The sequence below is a fragment of the Bos indicus genome, chromosome 6 (assembly GCF_029378745.1).
Source record: "Bos indicus isolate NIAB-ARS_2022 breed Sahiwal x Tharparkar chromosome 6, NIAB-ARS_B.indTharparkar_mat_pri_1.0, whole genome shotgun sequence".
NCBI classification, from domain to species: domain Eukaryota; kingdom Metazoa; phylum Chordata; class Mammalia; order Artiodactyla; family Bovidae; genus Bos; species Bos indicus.
In genome coordinates this window covers 67,669,208-67,688,872 of record NC_091765.1, presented here as the reverse complement: position 1 = coordinate 67,688,872, position 19,665 = coordinate 67,669,208, and the positions used below count along the sequence as shown (strand labels likewise).

Sequence of the window (19,665 nt, the reverse complement as noted above, 5' to 3'; positions counted from 1 at the left end):
GGACGCTTCTTGCACGTGCATGGCTTCATTTTTCACTTGCTTATTGATGACTGACTGTCCCTTTCGCCCCATTATACTAAAAGCTTCTGGAGGGCAGAGTCCTTGTATTTCTCTGGCCTCTTAACAGCTCATGAGACATGTGCTGGGCTGTGCTTAGTTGCTCAGTCGTGTCCGACTCTTTGTAACCCCACGGACTATAGCCCGCCAGGCTCCTGGGTCCATGGGATTCTCCAGGCAAGAATACTGGAGTGGGTTGCCATTTCCTTCTCCTCATGAGACATGGTGGACACTCAGATTTGGTGAGCCAGGAGAGCTGTGGTTTAGCGTTCAAAATCAGGAGGCAGACTACAGGGATTTGAATTCCAGCCTTTCAGTTTGTTGTTGGTTGACATTAGGTAGGTTCTTTAAATTCTCTGTGCCTTTCACCCTACATAAAATGGTGGACTTTTTTTTTTTTTTTATGCTGGAGTAACGTCGATTATCAAGGTTATGATAGTTCCATGGGGTCGCAGAGTCAGAAAGGGCTGAGCCACTGAGTGAGAACACACACACACACACCACGTGACCTGTTATAATTCCATGGGGTCGCAGAGTCAGAAAGGGCTGAGCCGCTGAGCGAGAACACACACACACACACACACCACGTGACCTGTAAGTGTATCAGATGCGCTCTGCTGCTTCAAGTTGGACAGAAAAACACTTATTCTTTTGGTAAAACTGGCTGCTTCGCTCCACCTCACTGCGTTACCACCTGGCTCGCCACCATTTAGCGGAAGGGGAGGTGTGGTCCCTAGTTCCGATCGAGTCCCCGGTCACCCACAGGTGGCACACTCGGGGTTCTCCCGGGCCAGGGGTGTCTGCGTCCTCGCGGGGCGGTTGGTGGGGGGCAGGAAGGAGGAGGTTCCTGCGTCCAGGAAACACCAGGGACGTTCCCGCGACTTCCCCGAAACTCCCGCTGGGTCCCGGAGTCGGAACGCGTAAGCGACCCACTCCCACCTTCAGTCTCAGAACCGCAGCAGAGCAGTGGGAACAGGTCGCCGCCGGCCTCCCGGAGCTGGAGGCGGAGCCCTCTCGGGCCGGGCGGTCGCCGGGCCGGCCGGGGCGGGGAGAGCGGAGGAGGGGGCGGGGCTCCAGGCACAGGACTCCGCGGCTCCGGCGGACTTCAGTGTCCCGGGCTACGCGAAGCGGTGTACTCCAGCCAGGTAAGGGCGCTGCGGGCCGGCGGGGCGGCCTCGGGCCTGCGCCACTCGGGGCGGGGAAGGGTGGGTGGGGATGTGTGCGGCGAGAGGAGGGTTCCACCAGCCCAGAGGCTGACTCTCATGGAACCAGGAAGGATTTTCTCTACCCCGCGCGGCCGTGAGCCGGAGCGCGCCGCCCCAGGTGAGGACCCCCGTCCTCTGCGGGCTACGGAGGGACAGGTGCGCGTCCCGGCGTAGCCGCGCCTTCCGGCGGCCGCAGCTTCTCCGTCCCCTGGGCTCCGGCGCTGGCTTCTCCCGAGGAGCGCCCGCCCCTTCTCCTTTAGAGTCTTGGGACCGAGGCCGCCCTGCAGCAAATTCAGCGTTGGGTTCACTTCCAGCCTCGCCGCGGACTTCACTCCTCCTCTCTTCTTGGGCAGCAGCGAAGTCTTGATGCGAGAGTTGGCAGAATCGACAGACTTTCCACGGTTGCATGTGTCTGAGTGCCTCTCCCCACCAGCCTCACAATTTTAAATCTGGGAAACTGTGTTTGAATCTCGATAGCAGGGAGTCGGTGAATACATGTGTTGGGGAAACTAGGGCCTTGACTCGGGGGTGTGCGCTTTCCTTCGGATCCTAAATTTCCTTTTGGTTTGATTTTGTTTTTTTTCCTCCATGGAAGAACAAGTTGCTGTGTATCAGATTCGGAAACAGTCTCATCTGTTGCCATTCTTTGGAAACTGGAAGACTTGATTAGAAGGGTAGGTCTCAGTGTTAAGTTAGAGCAACAGGATGACTGGTGGCTAAGTGGGTTTGAAGCTTATCCAAAATAGTTAAGTGTTCTGAGCGTATACCCTGTGTTTTTCCAGTGAATGCCCATTTTTTTCCTCTTAGGAAATTCTGAGAATTCACTTTTTTTTCTAGATAATTCTTCCCTAAAGAGCTAGAAAGAAGGAAACACTCCAACAAACCCGTAGGTTTCCCAAGTAAGTTTAGGATTTAACAGGTTGGTTTGTGATACTGGTAGCTTAGTTGTTGAGAATCACATGGAATGTCATGATTTATATGGAGAATAGAAAATGTGTATAACAGCCTCCTTAAGTATTTGAATTTTTTTTTTTTTTTTGGTTTAGGTACATTTTCATAGTTTAGGGAAAAGCCATACTTTCCCAATACTCCAGTTAATCTGATCAGTATATTCTTTTGTCAGTTCTAGATGCTTACTGCATTTATGTTAATGATCTTGATTCTTCTCAGAGGGTGTGTACATTTTGGTTTGTAGAACTGTATAGGGCAAGCGTTGCAAACACATGGGAATCAGTGTTGTTTGATTGGCAAACCTCTAGTTTGCCACACACAGGTTCTTGAACTAGAATTTTCACATCTTCCCAAACAGAAAAAAAAAAAAAAAAAGAATATTAATATATGTTCTAGCACTGTCAACCTGTTCCTTGCTTATTGTGTATCAAAATAGTCATCATATTTTGTCAGCAGCTAGTCACTCAAGGGCAGAATCTATGTTTTATCAAATCATAGTGAATCTCAAGAAAAAGGCGATCTTTGCTTCCTAAGCTGACCCTGGACAGGATGGCTGGTGGCATTGTGGCTGTGTCTGGCCACTTTTTGCTTGGGGAAGAGTTGCTGGTAGAGACCTTCCTTTGTGTGTACAGAGCGCTGGCAGCCTGAGCCTTGCGCTCCAGGCATATCTCTACCTACAGGTTCCTCCAGGTTGACCTGGTTGGTGCCTCCCTTCCCCACCCCAGCTCTTCCAGCTCCTTGGCTTCCACCCCACTCCACTGCTCCCTGGGATTCCACCCCTGGAGAGAATCATTTTCTTGTTCAGGGCAGGGATAGTCCACGTAGTTGACAGGGCTGTTGACTCTCAGCTTGGTGCATAGATGCTGTTGATGACGGGGCTGCCTGTTTCAGAGCCCTTACTATGTTCTTTTATCCAGTCGACTCAGGCAAAGTGGAGCAGCTGATCACTGTGAAGGTGAGCTGCCTTAGCTGGAGTAACTGGAGTCTGCTAGAAAGGAGTGCAATTGGTCCATGGTCCCTGGCAGTTCTAAAATTATCCTGTCCCAGGAGATTATGCCTTGAGACTAGCTATGTTGAAAAGAACCCCAGAGGAGAGAGGCATAGCAGTTTTCACCTACAAGCATGCCTCCACCCAGGCTTGCCTTTGCATCTCTGCTCTGGCTCAGCCAGTCCTTCTTGAATTGGATTATAACTATTAACTTTCCCACTAAGTCTGACTGTTCAGAGCTCAGATGACCACAGCTGCATGGTCTAGATGTAGAAAATGATATTTTCTTTTGTTTAGGTGAAACAAGGCTGGAATTTCCCAAACAAATTGTTATTAGGGAAACAGAGCAAAAGCAAATAATAAAAGGGCACAGAAGCCTCTATGTTTTTTGTTTTGTTATATTCTTCTCTTTCTTTTTAGTTTTAGTTTTAAACTTTTAATCCAAGTTACATGTTTCCCTCTCCAGAAATAAACACTTGTGATTCCCTGAGCTGGTTATTTTGGTATTTATTCCTTGTAGGCGATACTTGTAGTTGCACTTTTCAGTCTGAAGGTTTATCTGTTCACTTCCCGCTGTGGAAGATGATGACTTGGTTCTCTTTTTCCCTCTGACCCCCCATCTAACCATAGCTTCCTTATTTTCCTATCCTTGCTATAGTTAAATAGTAATTAGATCAATATTCATAGCCAAGCCAAGTACAACTTCTTTTCTTCAGAGTCAGTAATTGCTTTGTTTGTTCACTGACTTAGCTTTTTATGTACTCATCATTAATTTTACCCAAAACTTTTGAATAGTTTTCAAATTCTTCCCTTGGATGCATCAGGTATTCAGTCAATTGCATTTTCCTCGAAGAAGGTGTCCCTGAGCCTCCTGGCTTGCTCTAGTCTGGACTGGCTGCCTTCTACATATGGGCACAGATGTCACCCTGAGGACCTCCGTTTGTCATCATCCTGGGAATCCTCATCATTTCTCTCCTGTATCAGTTCTCCTGTTACCCGTGGCACATGCCTTTCTCATCTTTGCGGACTCCTTTGTCTTGGTGTAGTCCATCCTCAATAAGTTTCCTGGTGAAGGCTGCATAGGATGTGTATTTTGTTCTATTTAGTTTATTGATTTGTGTTTTGTCTATTCATTTAATAGCAAGTGCTGAAAATATGTTTACCACTGTAAATTGATAGTTTATCTGGCTGCAGATTGATAGGATGGAAGATTTGAAGGCATTGTCTCATCATCCCCTCCTGGATTGTGGTGTTGCTGTTGAGAAATTCAGAGTCCTTAATTGTTAAGGAATCTTAACAATTAACAATTGTAAAATTGTTCTGATTTCTTAATTTTGTCTGTAACCTTTCTACACACCTGCTGTTTGTAGAAGTAAGTTTATAGAATTCCTTTCTGGAAGTTGATAGAATTTTCTCTTGGCCTCCATAGCCTGAAATTTTCATGTGTGCTATGATATGGGTCTGTTTTCATCCACTGTTCTGGGTTCTTCCAGTCCAGAAATCTGTGTCTTTCAATTTGGGAACTTTTCTTGAGTTATCTTATTGGTCATTACTTTTTCTCTATGATGTCATTTTCAGAAAATTATTGTTGAGATACTAGATATTTTGGGCTGGATACTAGATATTTTCTTACCTTTTCTTTACTCTTATCTGTCTTTTTATTTCTTGTTTCTACTTTGGGTGAGATTTTCTCAATATTATCATGAACTCCTTCCACTGAGTTTTTCATGAGTGTAATCAGTCATATTTTAAATATTTAAAATTAAAACCTTTTTGTTCCCTGAATATATATACATATGTATTTGTGTGTGGCTTTTGTATTTCTTTCTTTCTTGATTTTGTTTCATGGTTTCAGTGTCTTATCTTTCTGAGGAGTTTTGTTTTTTAAAGCTTTTTCCTTCCTCCACAGACTGTTTTCCCCAGGTTGCTATTGTCTGTTTGTTTAGGTCTTTACCTTTTGTGTTAGAGACTTTCCTTGCATTTCTGATATCCTACATTGTCTACTCATATCTAAATGGGGAATTAAAAAGCTAAAGATATAGTGGGTTTGTTGACTGGGAAATTCACTATTGGGCGATTTGGGGAGACTCTGATGTTAGTGCCTCCTGGGCTGGTGAGGGTGCTCAGAAAGAGCTCTTGCAGTCTTTTTCCTGCCTGATGGGAAGAGCTTGTCTGTCAGGGATCTGGGAGCTAGGTGGAGAAGAGGCTGATTGTCTCAGCATCTGCATGTTCATGTAACCCCTCCATGGTATTAAAACACCTGAGCTGTGGCTGACATACTCCAATACAGAGACCTTCTGTTTTCTGCCCTCTTTGCGGGTAGTTACATGTTCCTGTAACTCCTCTGGGGGAAGAGGCAGGGGAGAAACTCCAGGTGTTTTCTTGCTGGGGTGGAGAAGGGGCAATCATTTAACTGCTCAGACTGGCTGAGACCTGGGAGACCTAATTGCTTCCTTAGGAGGCTTTCAATTTTCATTTTCGATCACCCCTCCCCCTACAGAGGATGCCATCGTCTTGACTTATTTAGATTGCAAGGAGATCAAACCAGCCAATCCTAAAGGAAATCAACTCTGAATATTCACTGGAAGGACTGATGCTGAAGCTCCAATACTTTGGCCACCTGATCCGAAGAGTCAACTCATTGGAAAAGACCCTGATGCTGGGAAAGATTGAGGGCAGGAGGAGAAGGGGACGACAGAGGATGGGATGGTTAGATGGGATCACCGACTCAGTGGACATGAGTTTGAGCAAACTCTGGGAGATAATAAAGGACAGGGAAGCTTGGCATGCTGCAGTCCATGGGGTTGCAAAGAGTCGGACACCGAGAGACTGAACAACAACAATTTAGCATTTTGAGATTCCATGGTATAAATCAGGGTGGATCTTGGCTTCCCTTCACCCCACCAAAGTATTTTTACTGTTGTGTCTTTTCTCATTCTCTCCATCCTTGTGGGTTTGTCCCTCAATTTTCATTTTATTGGACTCTCAGGCGGGAGAGAAAGCAGAAGGTTTGTTTACTCTGCTCTTAGTGCCTGAAGTGTAGCTTTCTTAATCATCCCTGCAAAGGGACTAGTGTGGTTTAGCCACAGCAGTGTGCTGGCATTTTTCCTACCTTTACCCAGACTAAGCATTTTCTTTTATTTTTAATTTATCTTTTTTACTTTTTGGGTGCACCATATGGCATGTGGGATCCTAGTTCCCTGGCCAGGGATCAAACCTGGGCCCCCTGCACGGAAAGCACGGAGTTCTAACCACTGGACCACCAGGGAAGTCCCAGTAAACATTTTCTAACCAGCCTGCGTGTATTTTCTCACCCAGCCCAGTTTAGGCCCCTCATTCCTTCTTATACCACGCTAAGGATCTGCTACCAGTTGATTCCAGGAGTCATAGGAAGCAAAACCCCTCTCCAGCCCTAGCTTGAGTAGGTATAGCTTACTGTTCATAGAGCCCTGGTTCCTGCTTCTCAAATTGGCTTTGTCTAGGAGGACTCATTATGTCCCCTTGTCCTCTTAGTGACACTTTTCAGTGAAACTCAGCCTCTATAAGTCTAATGTTTTAAGCTGAAAGATGGGCCTGGTGTCATTGGTGATCATGTGATCTCCAGTGGAAATTATCATATGTCCTTCTGGAGGCATTTATCACATAGTTGCCTGACCAGCAGCAACATCCTCTCTTCCCGTTTCAGAGCTCACGCCTTTTCTTGAAATGGGCACCAAGTTCCTGTTTCTGGCTTGGATGAGCAGGGATGACGGACTTACCCTGCTCCTCACAGATGATCACAACTTTCCCAACCCTGTTTAACCAGCTGAGACATTCTTCAGGCTCCCTTAATGCAGTGTGATCTTACAGCTTTCTATCTCAGTAGCTTGACAATACCAACATGATTTTCTGGTTACGCATAGAGGAGTGACGCAAGAGTTAGCTTCCACTGAAGTAGGAAGAGTGTTGATCACACACCACCTTATCTGTGTAGAAAAGGCAAAGCTCTATGCTCTCATGATGGTGGCTATGCATTGGGAATCCAGAAAAACCAGTGCTGCCAGTTGCTACAGTGGAGCAGATACAGCAGTCATTCTGAAGGATGACAGCAAAGGATAGGATGGTTAGGAAACACTCAGTTGGAACTCACCAGGTACCATTGTGAACAAAAGCTTGGCCAAGGGGAATACCTTCAGTTTTCATTCTTCCCTCTGTATTTCCACAGAGGTCCTTCCCTTTTTCTAAACAGAACCTTTGAAGACATTGCAACATCTTTTTCGAAGCAGCATACCTTTTCTTTAATGTGCTGAGTAATTCATATAAGTTCTTCTTTTTGTCTTCTTAGCTGAAATGCGAACTCTCCCAGGTTAAGAGTGCATGTCTAATGAATACTAGATCATTGTATCACATGAATTTTCCAGATAATTGTCAACACTTGATAGTTACATATATATATACACACACACACATATATATATTGTTATAATTATCCAAGTTGTATCCAATAGTCTATATTCACTAAATTCTTTTTTAATCTATTATATTTTTATTTTTTCAAACTTTTTATTTTGTATCAGAGTATAGCTGATTAACAAACAGTAGTGTATATTCACTAAATTCTTGATAGTACTTTCACTTCTCTTTGGCTGAATAGACTGAAGCCGTACAGTATTCAATTTAAGTATTCCCAAGTATATTATTTAGAAATAATCCTGATTGAAAACATTGAGAGGACAACATTAATTTTACTTATTATTAGTTGTTTTTCACCCATATATTTCTTAGCATAGTGTCGTGATTGTCTTGATTTTTATAGCTAAGGGGAGTAGCTTTGGAAGAGGAAGGGAAGTGTGTGCAAATTAGGTTTCAAATCCTCTAGGTTTTACATTTCTAAAAGAGGAAGATTTCTCTGGATTTCAGCAATATTTCATATATTTTTCCTTTGGTAACTATAGGCTATTTATTTTTTTAGGTTGAGAGCTTTGGAAATGCTTAGCTACAGAGTATCAAAATGAAAAACTTTACATCGTCATATACTACATGAAAGGCTTATAAAGTAGAACTCTGTCAAGTATCTTACTTCCTTTACCTTACGTTTTTGCAAAATTCTAGCCTGATTTAATAGGGAAAACTTGTAATGTCTCTTCTCTTTATTCTGAATAGAGTTCTAATAGTGTTCTTCTGTTAGCTATTTCTTTGGAAACTGTCATGTCCTCAAGTATCCCCCAATATTAAGTTTCAGCCACAACTTGTGAGATTTCCACATGACATTTCTGCTTTATTGACTATGCCAAAGCCTTTGTCTGTGTGGATCACAATAAACTGTGGAAAATTCTGAAAGAGATGGGAATACCAGACCACCTGACCTGCCTCTTGAGAAATTTGTATGCAGGTCAGGAAGCAACAGTTAGAACTGGACATGGAACAACAGACTGGTTCCAAATAGGAAAAGGAGTATGTCAAGGCTGTATATTGTCACCCTGCTTATTTAACTTCTATGCAGAGTACATCATGAGAAACGCTGGGCTGGAAGAAACACAAGCTGGAATCAAGATTGCCGGGAAAAACATCAGATATGCAGATGACACCACCCTTATGGCAGAAAGTGAAGAAGAACTAAAAAGCCTCTTGATGAAAGTGAAAGAGGAGAGTGAAAAAGTTGGCGTAAAGCTCAACATTCAGAAAACAAAGATCATGGCATCTGGTCCCATCCCTTCATAGGAAATAGATGGGGAAACAGTGGAAACAGTGTCAGACTTTATTTTTTTGGGCTCCAAAATCACTGTAGATGGTGATTGCAGCCATGAAATTAAAAGACACTTCCTCCTTGGAAGGAAAGTTATGACCAACCTAGATAGCATATTGAAAAGCAGAGACATTACTTTGCCAACAAAGGTCCATCTAGTCAAGGCTATGGTTTTTCTGGTAGTCATGTATGGATGTGAGAGTTGGACTGTGAAGAAAGCTGAGTGCCAAAGAATTGATGCTTTTGAACTGTGGTGCTGGAGGAGACTCTTGGGAGTCCCTTGGACTGCAAGGAGATCCAACCAGTCCATTCTAAAGGAGATCAGTCCTGGGTGTTCTTTGGAAGGACTGATGCTAAAGCTGAAACTCCAATACTTTGGCCACCTCATGCGAAGAGTTGACTCATTGGAAAAGACTCTGATGCTGGGAGGGATTGGGGGCAGGAGGAGAAGGGGATGACAGGGGATGAGATGGCTGGATGGCATCACCGATTTGATGGACATAAGTTTGGGTGAACTCTGGGAGTTGGTGATGGACAGGGAGGCCTGGTTTGCTGCGATTCATGGGGTCGCAAAGAGTCGGACACGACTGAGAGACTGAACTGAACTGAACCCCAAAGTTAAATTGTGGTTTTTTTTTCGTACATAGTAGTGATTTCAGTGTTTATTATTCTGCAAATAATTTAAGCATGCAGTAGAGTTAGTTTTGGAGAAGGCAATGGCACCGCACTCCAGCACTCCTGCCTGAAAAATCCCATGGATGGAGGAGCCTGGTGGGCCGCAGTCCATGGGGTCGCTAAGAGTCGGACACGACTGGGTGACTTCACTTTCACTTTTCACTTTCATACATTGGAGAAGGAAATGGCAACCCACTCCAGTGTTCTTGCCTGGAGAATCCCAGGGACTGGGGAGCCTCGTGGGCTGCTGTCTCTGGGGTCGCACAGGGTCGGACACGACTGAAGCGACTTAGCAGCAGCAGCAGCAGAGTTAGTTTTTACCATTGGGATTGTTTTTGTTTCATAGAAGGCAGTTGGCTTTCTATTTTATTTTCCTGCCTTGAGTAATAAAAATGCTTGATCCTTTAAGCATGCAGAGAAAAGGAAAACAATTTAACTGAGTTTTGAGTGCTGTTAGATATGTAAGTTTTAGGTATGAATGCTTTTTACTTTTTTAAAATGATATTCAGCTTATTTGTCACAAATTTAAGCCAGTTACAGAAGCAGTGCATTAAAGAATTCTTGTTTATAGATTCTGGAATCATAGCTGAAGGTTTTTGAGGCTCAGCTGGTGACACATCCTGCTTTCCTCCCCCAGACCAAGGATGGAACTCTGCCTGCCACTAGCATTCCTCAGCTCTCAGTGTGCTTTCTGGACTCTCCCTGCCATCATTAAAAAGAAGTCATTTTATAGAACTTTATATATTCATTGTTAAAAAATTGTGAACAATAGTGAAGCTTGCAAAAAAGAGATTTAAAATAACCCCCAAACTGTTCCAGAGAGAATCTTGGTAAACTCCCCTCTCCATCATCTTTATCATCATTTGACTTTCTACAAATCTTTAACAACTTTCTAGAAAATAACTAACCAAAGGAGCATTGTGTGCAACCATTTAGGTAACTCTAAATTCGATAATCTTTACATGTATAACACATATATAGATACATAAACACACACACATATGTGTATATATATACACACACACATACTTTATGAGATTATACTTAGACATGCTATTCTTTGGGTAACAGTTTTCAAAATAGGCATCTTCTTATAGGAATAATTATCATTTTTAATAGCCTTTTGACAGTCTGTCTTGTTAATATGCAATGATATTTTCGAACCACTCCCCAATTGTTGGACATATTTTTTGTTTGTCTTTAAGTAAATAGTGTTGCTTTATCTTTTTCCCATTTGGGAATTGTTTTCTCAGGAAATATTTTTCAAAATACCACTCTGGGATTAAAGGATTTCTAGTTTCCATTAATCATTGTCAGCAGGTACATAATAATAGTTTGTAAAAGCTCACTGGCTACATAAAATTTCCATTACCTCTTTTTTGATCTTTTGGATCCACGGTATCTCTTTTGGGTGAAGACATAAGGTTTATCTGGAGTTCTTGAGGCCACGCCATGTACCCAGTTGTAGGTCAGATAGTAAAGCTGGAGTAGCCTGACAGGTTTATTTGCGGAGACTGTGTTCTTGTTGATAAATGTCTACAGCCTCTTTATTTTGTTGGATGTCTGATAGGAAAAGTTTCCAGGGATCAGTAACAAAATGTGGAGGAGTTGTAATGAGATCTGTGAAACTAAATTTGTCTTTAGTATCTGGTCTAGGGTTCACGGAAGTGGGGAAGGCATTATATGTTCAGTAGGGAATTCCGACTTTCCCACCCATTTCCCCATTACTGGACTGCATGAGGAAGTAGGAGGGGCAGGGCAACCAGTAACAGGAGAGAATTTTGTAGTAATGCAGTTTCTTGATAAAGAACTGGAGCAGAGTGAATTCCTATTCAGATCCCTACCCCAACTCCCCGCAATCTCTCAGTCTGCTGTGTAAAGCCTAGGCTAGATTTCTAAGATAGCCATTATGTGGTATTGTGTTCCCAAGCCTCAGGTTTTCCATCTATTAAACAAAGCATAATGACACCTAATTAACAGTCCACTTCAGAAAGATTCATGGCCTAATGCTTGTAAAAGACTTTGAGCTTTTCCCAGAGTGTTTTATATACATTCATGAGTAATGAGATGGCCTGCTCTATTTAGCAAAGGACATCTAAATTATGGGTTTCCCAGGTGGCACTAGTGATAAAGAATCTACCTGCTAAGGCAGAAGATGTAAGAGACGTGGGTTCAATCCCTGGGTTGGAAAGATTCCCCTGCGGGAGGGGATGGCAACCTACTCCAGTATTTGTGCCTATAGAATCCCATGGACAGAGGAGCCTGGCAGGCTACAGTCCATAGGTCGCAAAGGGTCAGAGATGACCGAAGCAACTTAACACATGTATATTATGCCCATTTTACAGATGAAAAAAGTGAGCCTCATAGAGGATAATGCCTTGTTGAGAATCAGACGATAAACGTAATGTGGTGTCTGTGGAATTTTTCTTGGTCTTTGTGGAAGAACTGACTCATTTGAAAAGACACTGATGCTGGGAAAGACTGAAGGTGGGAGGAGAAGGGGACGACAGAGGATGAGATGGTTCGATGGCATCACGACTCAATGGACATGAATCTGAGTAAACTCCAGGAGTTGGTGATTGACAGGGAGGCCTGGCGTGCTGCAGTCCATGGGGTCGCAAGGAGTCAGACACGACTGAGCGAGAACTGAACTGAACTTGTGGGACGAGTGGAATCTAAAACAAATTCTGCAGAAGTTTATGTGTTGGGAAAGTGGATTTTACAGTTTTTAAGCAGATATAACCTTTTGCTGGGATAGGCTACTCCTTTGTGAGGAGGAATCGTGTTTGACAAATTCTCTAGAGTTCTTGAGGAACATTGCATAGTTATGGAAGCTAGGGATAAACTGTGAAAAGACTCCACACAAAGGCCATTAAATAAATTTAGTCAGAGGGAGGCTGGGAGAAATATTTTTAAAAGTCAGGAATAGGGAGGGGACTGGAAGACAGAACAGAGGTTAAGCATAGATGGACATGTCTGAGATTACAAATGTGAGAAAGTTAGTTTATTTATTACTATTTCTAAAGTAAAACATGTAGAAGAGGGAGAACACAGTGTAAACTCCCAAGTTTACAGTCAATCTGAACCTTTTGGGACATAAGAAGCCAAATTGCTGGTCTCAAGTTCATGCAAAATGTCAGGGAAGTAGTAAAGAAAGCATTTAGGTAAAATGAATCCGTCTGTACATACAAATGGATGTTCTAGTTTACTCGAGAATGAGATTCAGGTATTACTGTCAATTCTTAACTGAAGACATTGATTCACTGTAGGATTTGGAACAAAAAAGCTAGCTACATCTTAGCTGTTGTTACACATAATTCAGAAATGCTACCTTACCAGTTTTCATGATCCTTAAGCATGTAAGATTGTTTCATCAATGTACCTTAAAAACATAATGGACTTAGAAAAAAGCAATATATTAATCAGCAGCATAGAGGATTGAGTAAATAATTCTGTGCAGTTCTTTTGTCTAGAAAGATAAATGCTGAGGAGACACGTGGACATGGTGTACCTTCTTAAGCCATGGCAACCCAAGCTCTGTTGTACAGGAAGAGCTTTCATTTGCACCTTCTTTATTTCCAAATAATGCTCCAGTGGCCCCCTTGTAGTTAACTGAGCATGTAAGATGTGCCAGACTCCATGCTCAGTTCTTTACATTGGATTATCTCATTTAACCCTCCCAACAATCCCTATAAAGTACACAAGATAATTTTGGGCATTTTTATAGATGAAGAGCCTGAAGGAGACTTGGGAAATTTGGTTACGTGGTAGAGCCAGAGTTCAGAACAATACAGTCTGACTCCAGTGTACTCTGCAAGCTCTCCTGAGCTACACATACTGAGCTACCTGCTTGCCCGCTCCCTCTGTTATTTTCCTTCCTGGTCAACAGAGTTGGAAAACCTGGAAGAAAACATAGAGATCTGCTTCAAACAAAACTAAAAGCAACCAGCTCCCCTGGGTATCATTCCAAGCCCCTTCGCACTATAGGTCCTAAGATGTCTTCACAGCAGCACTGATGAATAAAAATATTTTGTGAGGGACTTCCCTGGTGGTCCAGTGGCTAGGACTCCATGCTCCCAATGCAAGGGGCCTGGGTTTGATACCTGGTCAGGGAACTAGATCCCACATGCCACAACTAAAGATCCTGCATGCTCAACTAAGACCCATGCAGCCAAATAAATAAATACATATTTTTAAAAAAGAAATATTCTGTGTGCCAGACATGTAATTTAGAAGTTTCTAGTTGCCACATTAAAAAAAAGCAAAACACAACAAGTGAAATTAATTTTAATAGTATATTTTGGGTAACTCAGTACATAAAAAATATTTTACCATATAATCATATAAAAGTTATTAATGTGATACTAGAAATAACTCAGGAACTTACTATGAGCAATACAGTATAATACAATGCAGTGCAATTCAGTAGAATATCTTATGCAGTACAGTGGATAAAGTAAAATGTAATCCTATCAAACAAAGTTAGGAAACATATTTTACACCACTTCAGTTTTACATTTTAAATTAAAATTAATTAAAATGAAATTTAAAAATTAGTCCTCAGTTGTAATAGCCACATATCAAATGCTTAATTGCTGTTTGTGGTGAGTGTCTACCATATTAAATGGAGCAGCCCCATAGCAAAAGTTACTCTCTGTCTCCAAAAGCCTGGAGACTCCAGATTCTCTATCCCTCCTATTCCTTGATCCCTTCAAGCCCCCATGTCATCTTCCCTGCCTATACCCAGGGCTACCATGTACTGTTGTGCAAGTTATTCACGGCAAAACTCTGGGATGTCATTCAGGTGGACAATTTGGTAGATGTGTTTACTGTGAGGATGGAAGTGAAGTGTCTAAATGAAGAGACATAATTTCCTAATTCATGCAAAGGCATTTTTTGGGGAGGGGGCAGTGGTTGCAGTCCTTGTATACCTTCCTAGCATTCCAGCAGTGGGGCCTGACATTTTTCTCCTGTATGCTCAGGACTCTTCAGTGTTCACAGCCTACGGCTAAAAGTAGGGAAGCAGCTTCAGTCACCCTCTCCTCTCCCCAAAATCATGTTACAAAGCCATAGTCATTTTTCATGGTAGTTTACCTTGGAGCCATGTGTCTCACTCACTCATCACTCTATCCTCAGTGGCTGGCACATAGTATATAGGTTCTGAACACATTCACTGATTTGAATTATCATCTCAGAGTTCATTCAGGGCCCCTGTATTGTAGCCTGAGTTGCCCTTAATGAATCTTGACCTGAGGCTGATTTATCCAAGTTTGCTAACCTGGCTCTCTCTCTCACCAAGTCACAACTAATCCTTCATGTGGTGCCCTTGTTCTGAATAATAATTGTCATGATTTTTATTATTACTGATAATAGCTACTATTTATTGATCCGTGTTCATCAAGCATTATGCTTAGCAGTTTATGTGCGTTATTTCATTTAATCTTTCCAAACATCTCTAGAAGGTAGGTACTGTTTTATAAGCAGGAAACTGAGGCACTGAGAAATTAAGTAATTTACTTGAGGTCACACAGGTGGCTTAGTGGTAAATAATTCACCTGCAATGCAGAAGACACAGGAGATGTAGATTCAATCCCTGGGTCGAAGATCCTCTGGAGGAGGAAATGGCAACCCTCTCCACTATTCTTGCCTGAAAAATCTCATGGACAGAGGAGCCTGGTGGGATACAGTCATGGGGCCCCAAAGAATCAGACACGGCTGAGCGGCTGAACATATATACATACACAGCTAGTCAATGTCAAAACTGAAATTTAAAACCAGTTCTGTCTGACTTCAAAGTCCTTCTAATGGTTTAAGTGACAAAACTGGGCTTCTCTTTTGGTATCTGGGGCCTGACTGACAAGTCACTACACTGTCTTTGCCCAGACTTCCTTCCTTTGGGGAACTTTCTATTCACAGTCCATGTAGTTTGGGTGGGGTTGACACCAATGCCAAGGATGGTCATGTGACTCAGCTTTGGCCAATCTGAGAAGTTCCTCCTTACCTGGCCAGGTGATTGGTCAGAGGTGAGCACATGGCCTAGATTCACTCACTCAGGCTCTTTTTCTGGTTCAGTTTAAGAGAGGAGGCATTTTTTTCCCCTCTGGGATTTTTAGGCTGCTGAAGTAATGTAACCTAGAACTTCTGGTGGCCATCTTTCTACTACATGGAGGCAGCTGTTTGAAGGAGGAGGGAATGAATGAGGCTGACACGCAGAGAGAAGTACCAAGTGGTGGTGAGAGCACAGATTGCAGCATTTGAACCCCAGCATTCAGATGTGCCTGAAGCATCCAGGACTTCTTGGTTATGTGAGCTAATACATTCCTTTTTGCTGCTGTTGTGTGTACAAATCTAGTTGTTTGGAATTGAAAATGCTAACTAATAGACAGACTAGAAGATATTTTTGTCGTGCATTTCCTGTTGCCATTCTCTGTCTGACAGCTAGATGAATTCACTACTTCTTGGGCCTGGGTGCCTACTGTGGTCTGCTCTATGCTTGGAGGTCTTTGATCCCTGTAGACCCTGTACATATTCAGCTTGTTTCTTCCCTTTTCAGTCTGTGAGCCCTGCCCCCATGAAGGGAGATTCCACACCCAGCCCCTCCCTGGTACTCCCCCCAATCCACTACCCCTGTGGCACAGCCCACACACGGAGATGTCAGTTGTGCCATGAGTGGAACATTAGGGAAATCGGATCTTTGTAGACATTAGAACAATTACTCATCAACCTACGTTTGAGTGTTGATCAAAGATTGTTGAATGCTTAACTCATCTGGCCCCTGACACTCTGGGATCTCAGCCAGTTTAGGCCAGAGCGTTGCCTCTTATCCCTAGTTTCCTTGGCTCCCAGCCTTTCTGATTAGCTGCCTTCTTATGTATTCTCAACTCCCCTGTGATTCTGAGCTTCCAGCCTTCTACTGGCTTCCTGCCCACATCTTTCCGGTGGCCCTCTGAGGGCATTGTTCCATTGTGAATCAGCATTCCCACAGCCCAGCCACACAGAGTGAGAACACTCCCTTCTCTGCAGCTGGCTCTTCTGTAGCCTTCTCCTGGCTTCCCTTTGTTCCTTCCAGGACATGTAAAAGCTTTTCTCCTTTAGCATTCAAGCCATTCATGCAAATACCCTTCTGATTTCTCCTTTTGTCACTGACCTCATGGTCATGCTGCTTGTTAGACTCACCTGGTTCATGGTTTTCTCTCCCAACTCTGCCGTCTCTGCATTCATCTGTACAACTAGCTTTATATATCTGTGATAAGTTGTCCAGTTGCCTTGAGGTACTTAAAGGGAGTAGCTGATTGTGACCAGAGTGGTATATCAGGGACACTCCTTAAAAGAGATTACCTGTGATCAGGACCTTAACAAATGGGCCGGATTTCAACAGGTGCTCTTCTAGGCAGAGAGAACTCAAACAAAGGCGTGGGGAAAGGAAGACATCTATGTCCTTGAGCTCTTGGAAACAGATGGTAGGATGGGAAGAGGGAACCCAGGTAGAATTTGACATGATGATATGTAGTTAAGATTAAGGAATAACCCAAAAGAGGATCCAGTGTGGAGAATGCAAGCGACGGACCAGCCTTTATCATTAAAGGGAGAAGTACTTTGAAGTTTTCAGGCATAGGTTGATAGTACAGATTATAAGATAAAAACCTGTTAGGTTGATTATAAAAGGAGAAGAGTTGTAATTAAAGCAGTTGAAGGAAGTTCATAGTAAGACTAAGGATGTAGAGAGGGTGGGTGGTAGAAGAAAAGGTGGGAGAATCTGTGGAGCAAACTGGTTGTGAGGGTGCTGGGAGCAGGCAGAGAAACCAGCAGGACATCTGCTTCTTAGGAGATGGGAGAGATCGAGGTCTGCTTGGTGATGGGTGATTTAGAGGTACAGGATTTGGTGTGAAACAACCGTGTACTAGATGTGAATCAAAGTACAATTGGCCTTTTAATTATCTTATGTATTAAGAGTAAGATGTTTATATCATGATGGTAAAAACAATTTAAATTATGTAAGCTTGGGAATTCCTTGGCAATCTAGTGGTTAGGACTCCATACTTTCACTGCTGGGACCTGGGTTCAGTCCTTGGTCAGGGAACTAAAATCCTGTAAGCCACACGGCATGGCCGAAAAAAAAAAAAATTGTGTTAAGGTGTTTCTCAAACTGTTCTGTAGAATACTACAACTCTGGGAGATGTTAATCAGGTTCAAGGGAAACGGAATGAGTTCTGTGATCAAATAAGATTGGAAAGTATTCTATATGATTCACAGAGCCTATTCATGTCTTAAGAGGTTCTGTGAAATGCACACAGGGAACCATTTAGACATTGATTAACCCTGATTTCCCTAATAAATTTGTCCATTTCAGCAAGGATGTGGTCAACACACTGTAATAGTATGATCTTGCCACTGTGCTGGCCACTGGTCAGTAAGAGAATAAAATCAGCCCACGTGCCTGCCCTTGTGAGAGTGTGGCCTGGTATTATCTGACAAGTTCATAGTGTTCTGAAACAGTTTGGGAAGCTTTGAGTTAAGGTGTGTAGACATTCTTGTTTGTGCTCTGGAGTAGAGTGGAGTGATTTTTAAAACAATACATATTTATTTATTGGGTTGTGTCAGGCCTTGGTTGTGGCACTCAGAATCCGCAGTCCTCCTTGTGGCATGTGGGACTTGTGGAATCTTTAGGTGTAGCATTTGAATGCTGTTAGCTGCAGGGGGTGGGATCTAGTTCCCTAACCAGGGTTTGGGGCTTGGAGTCGTGGCCACTGGCCCACCAGGGAAGCCCCTGAGCAGCTTGCTTGCCTCCCGTCCCGTCTCTCTGCCTCCATGTCTCTCTGTCACACCGGTATCTCTACTTTTGCATACTGTTTCCTGCCCCTTCTGCCTCGGGGATGGACAGAGCTGATGACAAGCTAACTTTCAGTTCTGGGAAGCTGGTGACTTGCCCAGGGTGACCCAGCTAGTTAGTGGTAGAGCCAGAACCCAGCTCTTCAGGCTCTAGGTCCTATGCAGATTCCATTCTTGGTGAGAAGGGACAATATGGAATGCCTAAATATTGAAAAAAAATTAGATAGACTCAACAGGTTGAGTGAGATGAGATACTATGGATTATGCCAGTTTAATCAATATCAGGGCTGATTTAGATATCACCAGCACCACCACCATCGTCATCACTAATGTTGAGTAATTACTATGATCCATGTCCTGTGCTAAGCACTTTACATATATTTAATTTTTACAACAACTCTGTGAAGTAGTAATTATTACCCCATTTTATAGATGAGGAGGCAAGCTCAGAGAAGTAAGTGATATATCCATGTTTACATAGCTAGGAAGCAACAAAGCCAGGCTTCCATTCTAGGCTGTTTTCAGAGTCCACATGCTTAACTTCATCTTCTATTAGGTGAGTTTTTTTTTTCTGCTTCTAAAATTCCTTCTCAGAATCAGTCTGTCTTTTCTCCCTTGCCATTTCAGCTTGCCCAGCCCATTCTCTGTGTGAAAAACTTGATTTCAGAAAGGATCTGATCTTTTATTTATTCCATGTCAGGTAACATTCATCAAGTATTTAATGGGTGCTAACTGTGTGAAGGAACTGTTTTAGGAGCTGAGGATCCAGTGGTGAACACAAGACTAGGTTCCTGCTTACGAGGAAGTTAGAGTCAGTGTGGAGGTCGCACGATTAAAAACAAATAACAGAAATCCTGCGTAGTAATAAGTATGATGCAGAGAATTAAAATCCTTATTTTAATTTAATCAGGGTGACTGATTATTTTAGATTGTGTAGTCAAGGGAAGGAGGGTTTCCATGGTGGTTCAGCGGTAAAGAATCTGCCTGCCAATGCAGGAGACACAAGTTACATCCCTGGGTCAGGAAGATCCCCTGGAGGAGGGCATGGCAAGCCACTCCAGTATTCTCGTCTGGAGAATTTCATGGACAGAGGAGCTACAGCCCATGGGGTCGCAAAGAGTCAGACATGACTTAGCGACTAAACAACAACAGTCAAGGAAAGGTCTTTTGGTGAAAGTGGCATATAGGTTGAATTTGAGTTACAAGAAGTTATTGGTTAAGAGTGAGCAAGAGAG

The 19,665-nt window shown here is 43.0% G+C and overlaps 1 protein-coding gene and 1 non-coding gene across 9 annotated transcripts in view; one reads left to right on the top strand and one right to left on the bottom strand.

Annotated features, from left to right (window-relative positions):
* The first annotated feature begins 842 nt into the window (after window positions 1-842).
* Window positions 843-19,665, top strand: part of TEC (tec protein tyrosine kinase) — a 168,886-nt gene continuing 150,063 nt past the window's right edge. For 2 of the 8 annotated variants that reach the window (XM_070791408.1, XM_070791405.1), the window contains exons 1-2: window positions 843-1,202; window positions 1,858-1,936. Coding sequence is in view for 2 of the 8 variants with exons in the window: in XM_070791406.1 (XP_070647507.1) it covers window positions 15,874-15,906 (33 nt within the window). In the remaining 6 variants the exon portion in view is untranslated. Of the gene's footprint in view, window positions 1,203-1,359; window positions 1,381-1,857; window positions 1,937-10,613; window positions 15,907-19,665 lie in introns of those variants that run through there. The other 6 variants (XM_070791404.1, XM_070791407.1, XM_070791410.1 and 3 more) reach the window with 6 other exon arrangements.
* On the bottom strand, window positions 6,398-6,470 carry TRNASTOP-UCA (transfer RNA opal suppressor (anticodon UCA)). The gene has a single exon. It is a non-coding gene; the product is annotated as a tRNA-Gly (tRNA).